We start from the raw sequence: 12,608 nt of genomic DNA, 5'->3' as shown, positions 1-12,608 counted from the left end.
TGCCTGCAGCAAGAATACCGAGCCATCAACACTCCCGCCAGAGCTGGAGTGCACAGACGGTGAGCAGCTGCGTTGAAGGAGAGCTACCCCACCCGACAGGGCTCCAACCCCTGCATCCCGCTTGTGCCTCCCTTGCCTACAAAGGCATGTTCTCCTCTACACTCGCCTGCAGAGCCAAAAAAGTTCTCCATGCTTGACTTGATACAAGGGTACCATCAACTGGAGCTACACCCTGACTCCAGGGTGATAACAACGTTTGCCACCCATGATGGGCTGTTCCGATACCGGAGGTTGAACTTCGTTATCTCCTCGGCGGCTGAGATCTTTCAAGAAGCTGTGAGGCAGATCATCAGGCCAATCACGTGTGCACTAGATTACAGTGATGACATTCTCATTTTTGGTGCGTCCATAGAGGCCCATAATGCCGCAATCCTCGCCACCTGTGCGGCAGTCCAAGCCGCAGGCCCCACGCTCAACATTGACAAATGTCGATTTAGCAAATCGAAGCTGAAGTTTTTTGGACACATATTCTCTGGCGATCGGATGACGCCTGACCCGGAGAAGGTAGACACCATCACCAAATGAAAGGAACCACAGCAAGTTTCCAATGTCCGATCCTTCCTAGGGATGGCTGGGTACTGTGTTAGGTACATTCCTCATTACGCCTCGATCACTGAACCACTTACGAAGCTGCTACAGAAAGAAGCCGTGTTCGAGTGGTCCCCAGCATGCCAACAGGCATACAAATCGATCAAGTGAGCCCTGACTGAGGCCCATCGCCTTGCGTACTTCGACCCCTTCTGGCACACGGAAATTATAGTGGACGCCAGTCCGGTTGGCCTAAGTGCCATTCTGGCACAGACAAGCGTCGCTGATATCAACCCCAGACACATCGTGGCATATGCCAGCAGGGCCCTGTCCACACTGGAGTCCGCCTACTCGCAGGCTGAGAAGGAGAGCCTAGCCGCCATCTGGGTCTGTAAGCATTTCCACAACTTTATTATTGGCAAGAAGTTCACCCTGATCACCGATCATCAGGCGCTGCTATCATTGTTTGGCAACCGATGCACCAAGATGCCCCCGAGAATAGAGCAATGGGCCATCAGACTGCAGGAGTACAACTACGACATTGTGCACTGGCCTGGCGGTGGCCTAAATCCGGCGGACTACCTATCCAGTCATCCTCCGGGCCTTCCAGTTACCCGTGGGGGTGACGTTGCTTACATTGACTATGTGGCTGCTAACTCACTTCTGCCTGCCCTGTCGTTGGACGTGGTTGCGGCCGTGTCAGCTGCTGACCCAACAATCTCCCTTGCCATCAGCCTGACAAATACCAACAAATGGAAGGACTACCGACGAGCGACTTTGGCTCACCGGGGGTGTGGAAGGAGGAAATGGAGAGACTGGCAAGGGAGCAGTCTGAACTGGCTGTAAAAGACCACAACATACTCCTGAGAGGCTACCGGATCGTCATTCCTGCCACCCTTAGAGCAGACGTGGTCCGAACAGCCAACGAGGGCACACCGGGGAGCGAAAAATACCAAGAGACAACTACGATGCCATATCTGGTTCCCTTTTCTGGACGCACTGGTCGATGAGTGCAACAAGAACTGCCTTGCTTTCCAGTGCATGGCACCGGCAGAGCCACTGGTGCCCCTTCGGCCCACACAAATCCCAGAGCGGCCATGGGAAAGGATGGCAGTCGACTTCTACGAACCAATGGAGTCTGGCGAGTACTTCCTCCTCCTCACTGACGAGTACTCCCGATTTCCCATTGTTAAGGGACTTGCCACCACCGCTTTCCCTCAGGTAGCAGCCACTCTGTATGAGGTACTCAGTGAATGGGGCATCCCAAGAGTGATCAAGTGCGACAATGGCCCGCCGTTAAATGGTCATGAGTTCGAGCCACTGGCGAAACACCTCGGATTCAAGCACCTCAAAATAACTCCCCACTGGCCACAAGCGAATGGCATGGCGGAACGCTTTATGGCATTGATAAAGAAAACTCTCCAAAGGCCCGCATAGATTCCACCAATCCCCATCAGGCCCTATGCCGGCTACCACGGGACTATAGCAATACCCCGGACGAGGCTATTAACAAGACCCCGACAGAACTGATGGTTCGATACGATGTACACACACGCATTGTGAGAGGTTCCACGACCCAAGGAGGTGCCAATGCCGAAGTGACCCAGAGGGATGTAGAGTTGAAAGAGAAAACGAAGCAGGACTCGAACACAAGGCATCGGGCCGTGCCAAGGATTCCAGATCGGGGACGAGGTTCTTGTCCAACAGCCCATGGTAAAGTAGACAGACTCCCAGTTCGCCTCAAGCCACATGCGTGTTACGGCTGTAAAAGGGATGATGGTGACAGCCCAGAACGAAGACAAGGCCATTACGAGAAACAGCTCCCTATTCAAGCACTATGTTAAAAGGGAAGATTGTGAATCTCCCCCGCCGGAACCGGATCCGGTGTCTCGAGAGCCACAAGATGACTTGTGGGTCCCGCCTGGAGGATGTTCGAGCCAAGAGGGAACTCTGTGTGATCCTCTGGGTGGGGATCAAATGTATGACCGACAAGCCAGACCGCAGCGAGTAACATGGAAGCCGTTACGCTGGGTCGAAGAAAGTTGACCTGGATGTTTGAACATTCGTCCGGGGGTGGTGTTACCATTCTTTATGCCTTTTAAGGTTTACGCCCGCCAAGGAAGAGGGGCGGAGTGGATGACGAGGGGTTTGGAGGGAGGAGTGTTGGCGCAGAAACACCAGTTCCTGTAATACGTTAATAATTACTGTTGTGTTTCATGTTCCTCCGGCTCCGCGTCCTTCCCTCATCCAAGCAGGCCCAGTCCGGGCCACAGTCTCCTCTCGCCTCTACATCTGCCCACCATTCTGTGCACATAAACTGGTGTATTAGAAAAAACCTCTGGATTTTAAGTGATACTTAAACCTGGTAAAATCCAGTATACGCGTCCATAAACTACAAGCCATTCCTATAAAAGAAAATGTATGCGTAAATTACAATTGAATGCCAGGGATGAAATGTCACCAAAATTCCAGGGATAGTTGAACTGACATCACACGACCCTCGACCTCTGATAAAATCACCGGAAGTGATGTAATTTGACCCCACCCTGAAGTGACATCACAGGAAGCGATGCAACACAACTTTTCACCCTTGACAAAAGAGGAAGTGGCATCACATAGCATTGTTCCTAAGTACACTATGAAAAATATTGTTACGATATCACTGTAATGTGATATACATTTCATACAAGAATGGATCAACATATGTATCGTTGATATCGGTATGAATAGGCTCATATTACCAAATTAGTGTGAGTGCAAGCAGACGTCGAAGGCCAAATGATAATGATGTGTTATTATATAGCACTTGCGCTTAAGCGCTTTATATAGACCACATTTATATACAATATCACCTAACCTGTGTTGGTTCTCATTTATCAACCTCAGAAGGATGAAAGGCTGAGTTGGCCTTGACAGGATTAAAATCTGCAACCTGCAGATCACTCACACATTGCAGCAGCGAGTGCTCAACCCACTGAGCTATCTTACCGGCTATAAATATCTTACTGGCTATAGCCAAATAAGCAATTACATGTCTGAATGTTCTCAAAATCGAAAAGCAAATGACACTCTGTAGTGGATACCATTAACCTGGTAACTGGGATTTAATATCAGACCAGTTCGTCTGCAGGTCTGGTGCAAAGTTGGCCACATGCCATGTCTACGTGGATCTAATTTGCAGGCTTAAGAGGCTCGCAAAATGCATACCATTGGGAGGGTTCATAACTGTGTATTAAAGAATTTATATTAGCACAGAGAAAGCAGCGCACACTCGTACGGCATCCTGTACTCTGGGCACTCGTTACCTCATCCATGCAAGCAAACATCCTGAACAGCATGCCAGGGAGATAGGAAAGATAGACACTTGTGGAACCCCCTGTTATTTTTAAGAGGCCTGAACAAGAAAGCCAGCCACTTCAGAAACGAAGAGCCACATGGCGCTAACCACAGCCCAGGAACTTCCATTTTAGTTTTAGGGTTAGCAAGGGAGACCACAGGGGTAGCAAGGGAGACATCCAGGGTCGCAGGTGTGATCCCTGACAACCCCCAAATGATGTCCCTGCTATACACGTTTGCATAGGGTTTAGGTTGATTACTGTGAATACATTTCGTCGCAGGAGAATTGGTCGAATTTTGTATTTTTTTTACTGCTCAATTTTGCTGCATATACATGCGGGGGGAGACCCCCACTTCCCCCATTTAGTCCCCCCACTCCACCCTTTAGTCCCCCCACTTTACTTACTTCCCTAAACCCACCCCCACATATATATGCAGCAAAATTCAGGCACATATCTGGACCAATTCTCTTGCGACTAGATTTGTTGCGCAGTAATCTACCAATCCCGTGAGTTTGATATCCTAGGACTGCATGCATTTAAATTACTGATGACCACAAAAAAGTGTTTTATCTCGGGGTTGTCAGGAGAAGGCAATGCATATAAAGGCCACCACTCTCCAAAGCAGCCATGCCACCCTCCAAAGCAGCCATGCCCTCTTCAAAGCATCCGTGCCACCCTCCGGAGCATCAGTGCCATAGCATGTTTTCTGATTCATAACAGTAGCAGAAAGGCTTCTACTATGCACTCTGGTTATAGAGTGCTGCTTTTTGCACCATGGATAATTGTAGGATTTTAGCTGGGTAGTGTGTGATATTTGATATATTTCCAAAAGTGTATCCCTTCATTTAAAAAGGACAGTTGTGTGAGTGGAGGTTTGTTTTCACTTGCACCTAGCCACCTGGTAGTGGTCAAATTGCAATTTGTATTAATGCAAACGTAGAATGGAATTGGTCATGAATCAACAAACATGCATGATTCCTGCATTGTCATAGCCGTAAATTGCGTGTTTCGTACTTCACGTATTTTGTCTACATTGGGGGAGCAACTTTATAGTGTTTATCATCTGCACCCAACCTAGCCCATTTCACATGTGTACACAAAAATACACAGCCACATGTACCGTTTCAGATGTGTCATTGATCCTGGTAGCAGCCCTTACCTTCCCCTCTCCATGTAGCAGTCACTGAGTAAAATTCTCCCCTTGTGTCAGTTTTCTTAAGTCATTTCTTCGAACTCGGACCCACAGCCTTTCTCCCAGCCACTTTATTAAAGTCAGTCGCATGTCCTCCCTTCATGTCAGTCAGCACCTTTCCTTCTCCTTGGCTAGTGCGTCAGTCATGGGTCAGCTTGCTGCCGGCTCCATGCAAAGTAGCGGATGCGTTCCGGCCTAGGTGTGTCGGTTGCTTGCGCGTGTGCAGTCTACTTTCTATTAGTGACTGCGTTGCTCTCACTGTCCATGCTCTCTTTGTTCAGGGACCAGATCCAGACAGGCCCGCAGCTCCCACAAAGCCTCTGCCTGCGGACCCTGTGGTCAGGAATTCTCAGGTAACCCCTTGCAGAGTGCGCAGACGCATCTTTTGCTCTGTTTTGGTGGTGGTGAAATAGATCTGTGGTGGTGTGAGCCATGCATAGCTGGGCATTTGCTTTTATGGTGGCGGGGGCTATTGCTAGTGGGTTAATTGCTTTTATGGTGGTGGGGACCATTGCTGGAGATGTTCCTTTAGTGTTTATAGTCATGAGAAACATTGTTGGTTTTCCAGTGGCGCTTTCGGTGTTGGGAACCATTAGAGGTCTTTCAGTCAATTATATGGCGGCAGAATCTATTGGTGGTTGTACTGCAGTGTTGCTGGTTTTCAGACTGGGCATCATTTGTGTTATCAATGATAGGAGATGATGATTGTTTTATGAATGTAGTGAATTTGGCTGGTGCTGATATGTGGGTGTCTGCTGGTGGCAGTTCGCTGATCACGTCATTTGTTGCAGTCAAAATGACAATCGAACTGAACTGATCTAAGTGGTGGAGAGATTGCTGGTTGTGTTTTTTGATGTGTTCGCATTGGCGAGTTTGTGTAGCAGGCGATTGCAGGAGTTGTGAAGACGGTGAAGTTGAAGGCCTTATCAGACATTAAAGATGTTGCTGGAAGATGTGTGGATACTGATATTGAATGTTGGTGGCAGTTTTGCAGATAGTGATGTTGAATGTGTTGGGAAATGCGTCGATGGTGATATTAAATGCGTTAGCTGTTGTTTTGAGGGTGATGTTGAAGACGTTTGTGTGTATATTTGTGGACTTTGTGTTGATGGTAAATATGAAATGGCATTTGTAAAGCGCCTATACACAAGTGTTTCAAATGTATTTGTGACACCAATAAACTGTGTTGGTGTGTTTGTTGAAGTCTCTGTGAGATTCCTGATGATTTATGTTGGTAAAGATCATGACGATGGCGCTGATGTTGAGGCACGCTGCTGTCCGTAGAGACGACAGTGGTAATGATCATGCATAATAATGATTGGTGAATATGCCGGGGTGGATGATGGTAGTGCTGTTGTTGTGCTTCTGATTTTTTGTGTGGGTGTGTGTTCCGATGTGGGTTTAGTTGTGATGTGGGTGTGGGGATGATGGAGCAAGATGATACTTTTATCCCTTTTTTAAAGATATCGTTTAATGTCTACCCAAAAGCTTTTTGTGTCCTTGATTACTGATTTCAGTAATGGAAAAACAGATGCAGAGTGAGTTGCCTCAGAAGTACATCTTCAAAAGTCATCATGAGAGTGGATATTGCTAAAGGCCATGGGATCAAATGGAGTAACTACATGGGGACAACTACAGGGGAATGGTTTGCACGGGGGTCATGGGAGGCAGTTCTCAATGGGGTGCACAGAATACATGGGGTGGCGTCTGAGAGGAAATGCACACAATATAGTAAAACTGTGCTTCTGCATTTGGAAGGCTTTACTAAATATGAATATAAATGGAAGATCTTGCCAGAGGATCGGAGGGTGGATCGATGCATAGTGAGAAGGAAGGGTGAAGGGAGATCAGCCATCTGTCGGAATCCCGTCACTAGGCGTGGTGGGGGTGGGGCTTGTATCAGGAAGGGAGTGCAAGCAAGGGTGTACAAATTGGAATAATTGTCATTAAACACTAGCACACTATGCCAGTGGGTCTGGAGAATAAGAGCAGGAAGTTCTATATTGAAATTTGACCAACCCCACCCATTCCCCGTGCACAGGGCGTGGTCCGGCTCTGTGCCATCAGTATAGGCGGTTTCAGGAGATTGCCGATTTTGCAATTGTTGGCTGCAGCCCCACAACAGTTGGTGGACTGATATTTTGGCCTGAGGTCAACATACCAGTCTGGGGTGTACTGGCGACACTGGAATTTGACCAACCCCTCCCATTAGACCTGCACATGGGTGGAGAGGGGTCCAGGGCTGTACCCGGCCAATGCTCTTATCATGTCTAGGTTAGACTACTGCAACACCCTGTACTCAGGAGCCAACAAGTATGTTACTGACAAACTTCAAAAGTTGCAAAACAACACTCTAAGAGCAGCTTTGAACATCCCTCCTTATAATAATCTATAAACAAGGACCACGTTTGGACGTACTGTAACAAAAAGACTACTGCTTTGCAGGAGTACAGGGATAAGTAGTGGCTAAACCACATGCTCAGCTCCGCACTACTCCTAAACCAGCAGTGATCCCAATCATAGAGGTGAAACAGGCACACCCTAAAAAATATACCTCCTTCAACACTGTTGGTAGTGCTGGCCAAAGGCAGGTATCTTCAGAATGGGTGTGAGCTGATAACAGTAGCAACCCAAACAACTTGAGTACAATGGTTCCGAAATAAAAGAATGTCAAATCAAGGCTCTATAAAAATATAGGGCCTCATTCCGAGTTGGGCGGTAAGGAATACCGGGCACCGTTAAGGAGACCGGTGCCGGTAATCCCTTACTGCCCAATTCCGAGGTCCCTTAGCGGGAACCGCAAAGGACGTGTGGTCTGACTACACGTGTTTTACGGGACCCGTTAAGGGACCTTGGAGCTAATAACGGGCCCGCAATTAGCAGGCCCGTTATTAGCGCCTTCCCCCTTCCCATTGAGCCCTATGGGGGCTCAAATGGGAATGGGGAATGGCATTTGGAATGGGGACTTACCGGGTCCGCCTAGGTCAGAATGTCCCGGTAAATCCTCATTCCACCAGACCGGACCCGGTATGGGAGGCAGCCATGGCGCTAATAGCGCCATGGCTACCGCCCAACTCGGAATGAGGCCCATAGACTTTTAATAAAATGCAATCAACTAACTAAAACTGTAGCAAAACGCACCCCTATAGAGAAAACACAGAGAATGCAGACTGTAGTAGAATGGCACTCTGTGTTGATGAGCAGGGGTGTTCAGGCACTCAATTCGCACAATGTCAATGTTTAAGAATGTCTTTGAAGAAAAAGCAACAAAGCAGGGCTTAAAAGTCACCATATGGTCCCAAAAGAGGACCAGGGGGCATTACCCCTTCCAAGTACCTTATTCCTGTCCTTTGGAGCTTCTAGGAGCTTCCAGAGGTGGGGATTCAGCGTTGGTTTGGTGAGCTGTTCTATTTTGTCCAACCCAGGGTGTGATCCAAGCAGCAGTGGCACGTGGCAGAAAGAAGCTTTTGACAGACCCAGGCAATGTCCAACTCAGTTGTAGCTCAGAAGCTATTCAATTGAGGATCTGGCCTCAGAGGTGGTTCTTGACTTCTGTGTTGTGGGGTGTCCTAATCCCGGGTATCAAGGGACAAGGTGAGTCATTCTCCCCCCCCCCCACCCAACCCCCATTCCAGGGAGCATTGCAGGCACCTATATGTAATCCTTCACCTCTGGTGAACAGAGTCCTGTTTCCAGTGCAGCCAAAAGTGAGGCCTTTGTCCAACAGCATTCACCCCCACTGTTCCCTGGGGATGGTTAGGGGTCAGAGCTCTCCTCTGTTTTGGATGTATTTTGTCTTCACCACCATGCACAGGATATTTGAATGGACTCTTCTCCCAACAGAGATCCAGATGTGTATCCTTCTCTTCATCATCCAAAGATTAATCAATTAATTAGCAGGTACCCCTTTCCTTTTAAAGGTGAAATGCCACACGGGATTGGTACAAAGCAAGAAGAACATTTCCCAGGGGGATGGGTGTTACCCTGCCTGTCGGAGTATCAAAGAGCAGCATTCTGCCTATTATTTCACATGGATGTTGTGTGTAACAGACTAGACACCAATTATTAAGCCTGTCATAGCTGGCCATGCTCGTAGAGCTGACACTGTGTGATATGATAGTGCTGTGCCTGTATAATTGGGTGATTCTTGCAGCCACCATGATAAACCAGGCATGGGTTCTATTTACAGATTTCCATGCCACCAGACTGTTTAAATTGCACAGTCATTTGAATTTAGATCAGAGGTGCAGACAGTTAAAATGCAGCCCCTGCCTGCAGGAACTTGAGTGACCCAGCAGCTGCCTGGGATGTACACGTGACCTTTGAACCTATTCTGCAATGGCATTGTACATTTCAGGGGACAAGTTACAACAAGGCACATGTGCACCCTAACATTTCAGCATGAATCATCTATGAAAGGGGGTCTGATTAGCAGACCTTTCAGGGACAGAATTACCTGCATAATTTTAACATTAAACATCAAAAAGCTAGAGCTTCCACGTCCTGGCAGATGGCACCCTGTCACACTTACCCAAAATTTGTATCTCATCCCTTGTCAGCAGTTTCAGAGTGCTTTGCACAGAGTAGGCATCTGAAGGAGGGAGGGGGAGATATAATTTAGCAGGCTGAAATAAACTGTTGGAGGGACGCCATGCCATACACTGGTTGAGAGGTGAGTTTTCAGTCCTTTCAGGTACTTTGCAAAGGCTGCCTCTTGGTACTGAGTTGGTCCAGGAGCAGCAGCTTCAGTGGGATATTCCGGAGCACAACCGTGCAAAGCTTTCAGCACAAGGCAGACAGAATATTCAGCTGGACTTGTGTTCAACAGTCAAATTATAGAACGAGAGAGTCTTGGGGCGCGTTCTGTTTGTTTCAATCAAAGGCGGGGTGTGTAGTTATGTGATCTTTGGAGCTTGCCCATTGTCTCGTGTTGACCTCAATTCAATAGTCAGAGTGCAAGAGGACAATTTAAAGGACCATGGGGCAAAAACGAGTGCAGCAGTAATCCATGGAGAATGCAGTGGTGCTATAATACCTAATTGCACAGTTTTATTCTCCTTAGGAACAAATGACACAAAATCAATTTGATGTAGGTTCGGCTCTGAAATACAAAAACAACCTATACCAGAGTCTGCCTAAGAAGTGACTGGGGTGCTGCCAAACACTGTCAACTTTGGTTATCAGATTGAAAAAGCAAACTACATCTCGCAGGACCTACATAGCCTACAGCAGCAGCGAGTGGAGGCTAGTATCCCCTTTAACACCATGGGTAGGATTCATTCTCATGTTGCCTGAGCACTGTTTTTGGCTTATAATGAAGAGCAGTCGCTACTTCGGTATGGGGGCCAAAAATCCTGGAATTTCCTATCGGATGCTACATACGCTTCAAGGCACTGAATATTAAGGTTCTACTTTTTTTCATATCAAGCTTTTTTAAATGTGTCCATTTAGTTTTTGCACTTTTTGTCAAAATGAATTCACCCATGTTTTTTTAATGGGGGTTTACCTCTATGCCCCCACTCCCATTCCCACACCCTCACATAAACATAAACACATCTATATGTATATGTAATTGGTTGATTTTTTTTTTTTTAACAAAAGAGCACACTTTTAAAAAAGCTGCTTATGAAAAGACTTATTACATTAACGCAGCTCTGACAGCTCTGGAATGGCCCCTTCTTTATCATGATTGGTTCTCAATCGCACCCCAGAGTCTCCATTTACTTTAGTGTGCTCCATGCCAGTGCCAGACGATATCTATACACATAGCAACATGCAGTTACATGTAAAATAGTACATCTGGTAATGCAGATTTAGGTCCACATACTTTAAGATCATGTGGGAATAGGGATGCTAGAATTAAGCCTGCTGCAGCAGCTGCATGGCAGGAGAGCACAGGGCTAAAGCTATATATCAGAAGACACACTGTAGATTAGACAGAAACTGGAGCAGGAGTGGGCTATTAGCAAAAGAGAAAGAGAAGGCAAGCAAATATGCTGTGAATTGATCAGAATAAGGGGTGTACTGGAATATGGTAAGTGATTTCAAGGGGGAAATCATTCGGGACCTATAACAGGCGATTGCTTTAACTTTCATACAGCAGAGTCATGACGTGTACGCACTTTAGGCAGGTAAGACTCCAGCAGAAAAGCCGCACTATAAATGGATACTAAGCTGAGGCACAACAGTGGACCAATTTCCATTCAAGTCAGAAAAGCAGAGTGGATAGAAATAACCAAGTAAAGAATAGGAAGAGAAAGAAAGCATTAACGGCCCAAATCCCTGCTCAACAACAGGTAAGCATGTGCCGACATGTATTTTCTCCCTCCGTCCCCACATGCCATCCCCACCATCACCAGGCAATGCCAGCATCAACAACATCGCCCCTCCTCTAAGGCATTGAGTCCACAATACAGCAACCTCACCCACATCAGCCTCAAACCCATCAGCATCCCCTCACCATCCACAACATGGAGGTTGATGCTCGCCAGCGTCCGCTCAGCTATCACCCATGCAGCAGACATCAGTGACCTCGACACTACACACGACCTTGATACCATCTTCATCACTGAGGCCTGGAAGACACCCACCTCCACCCACATCCTAGACGTCCTTGTCCCCAATGGTTGCAGTATCCAACACAGAGACCCGCAGAACAAGACAGACAGAGGCCTGGCAGTCATCCACAAGACCTTGTGGCCCTGCACCAGACTTGACGTCGACAACATTAGCTCCTTTGAAGCCCTCTCCTGCTACTTCTCGCTCTCCGCGATGGACACAGTCACCTTCCATCTAATTTACAGACCACCCAAACCCACCACCGCCTTCATCAGAGACTTCACCGACTTGGTCACTACCATGTCTCTCACACACACCAACAAAATCTTTCTAGACGACTTCAGCCTCCCAGGCAACAAGGCCACCAAACCAATGAAGGAAGCTCTTCTCGACTCCCTCAGCCTCACACAACACATGGAAGACCCAACACACGAGAAAGGTAACATCCTCGACCTAATCACTGCACTGCCTTCCCTCCACTATAGAGCTCCTCTCCCGCTTGACTGATCTGACCATCTACCTGTGTTTTTCACCATCCTGCACATAACCCCAGTCAAGCACTCCCAGCAGAAACTCATCAGACAAAAGACAAACCTTTAAGTCCTTCAAGAACTTCCCGGTGGAAGCCCTGACGGAAGACCTCGCAACCTCCACCTCACATGGGCCGAACACCCCCAAACGAGCTGTGACTCTACTGGGAGCACTCAACACCACCCTCTCGGCCTCCATCGACAGACACGCGCCTCTGAAACAACGCACCTGCAAACTGAAACCGACAGCACCCTGGTACACACAAGAACTCAACCTCAGCAAAAGAGTAATCAAGAAGCAAGAGAAAATCTGGTGCCGCTCCAGAACTGCATCCAAACTGACACTCTTCAAGGATCTCCGGGCAACCCGCTAGAAAACTAATCAAGACAGCCAAGGCATCC

General features: G+C 47.7%; 1 protein-coding gene across 5 annotated transcripts in view; it reads left to right on the top strand.

Annotated features, from left to right (window-relative positions):
- Positions 1-12,608, top strand: part of ADAM15 (ADAM metallopeptidase domain 15) — a 583,228-nt gene that overhangs the window by 473,564 nt on the left and 97,056 nt on the right. For 3 of the 5 annotated variants that reach the window (XM_069650162.1, XM_069650165.1, XM_069650168.1), the window contains one exon: positions 5,400-5,471. The exons of the other annotated variants lie outside the window; for them this stretch is intronic. In XM_069650162.1, the coding sequence (XP_069506263.1) occupies positions 5,400-5,471 (72 nt within the window). The remainder of the gene's footprint in view (positions 1-5,399; positions 5,472-12,608) is intronic. 5 annotated transcript variants of the gene reach the window in all.

This window comes from Ambystoma mexicanum, chromosome 1p (genome assembly GCF_040938575.1).
Source record: "Ambystoma mexicanum isolate Mex_15411 chromosome 1p, UKY_AmexF1_1, whole genome shotgun sequence".
Classification (NCBI taxonomy): domain Eukaryota; kingdom Metazoa; phylum Chordata; class Amphibia; order Caudata; family Ambystomatidae; genus Ambystoma; species Ambystoma mexicanum.
This window is presented reverse-complemented; position numbering and strand designations above follow the sequence as displayed.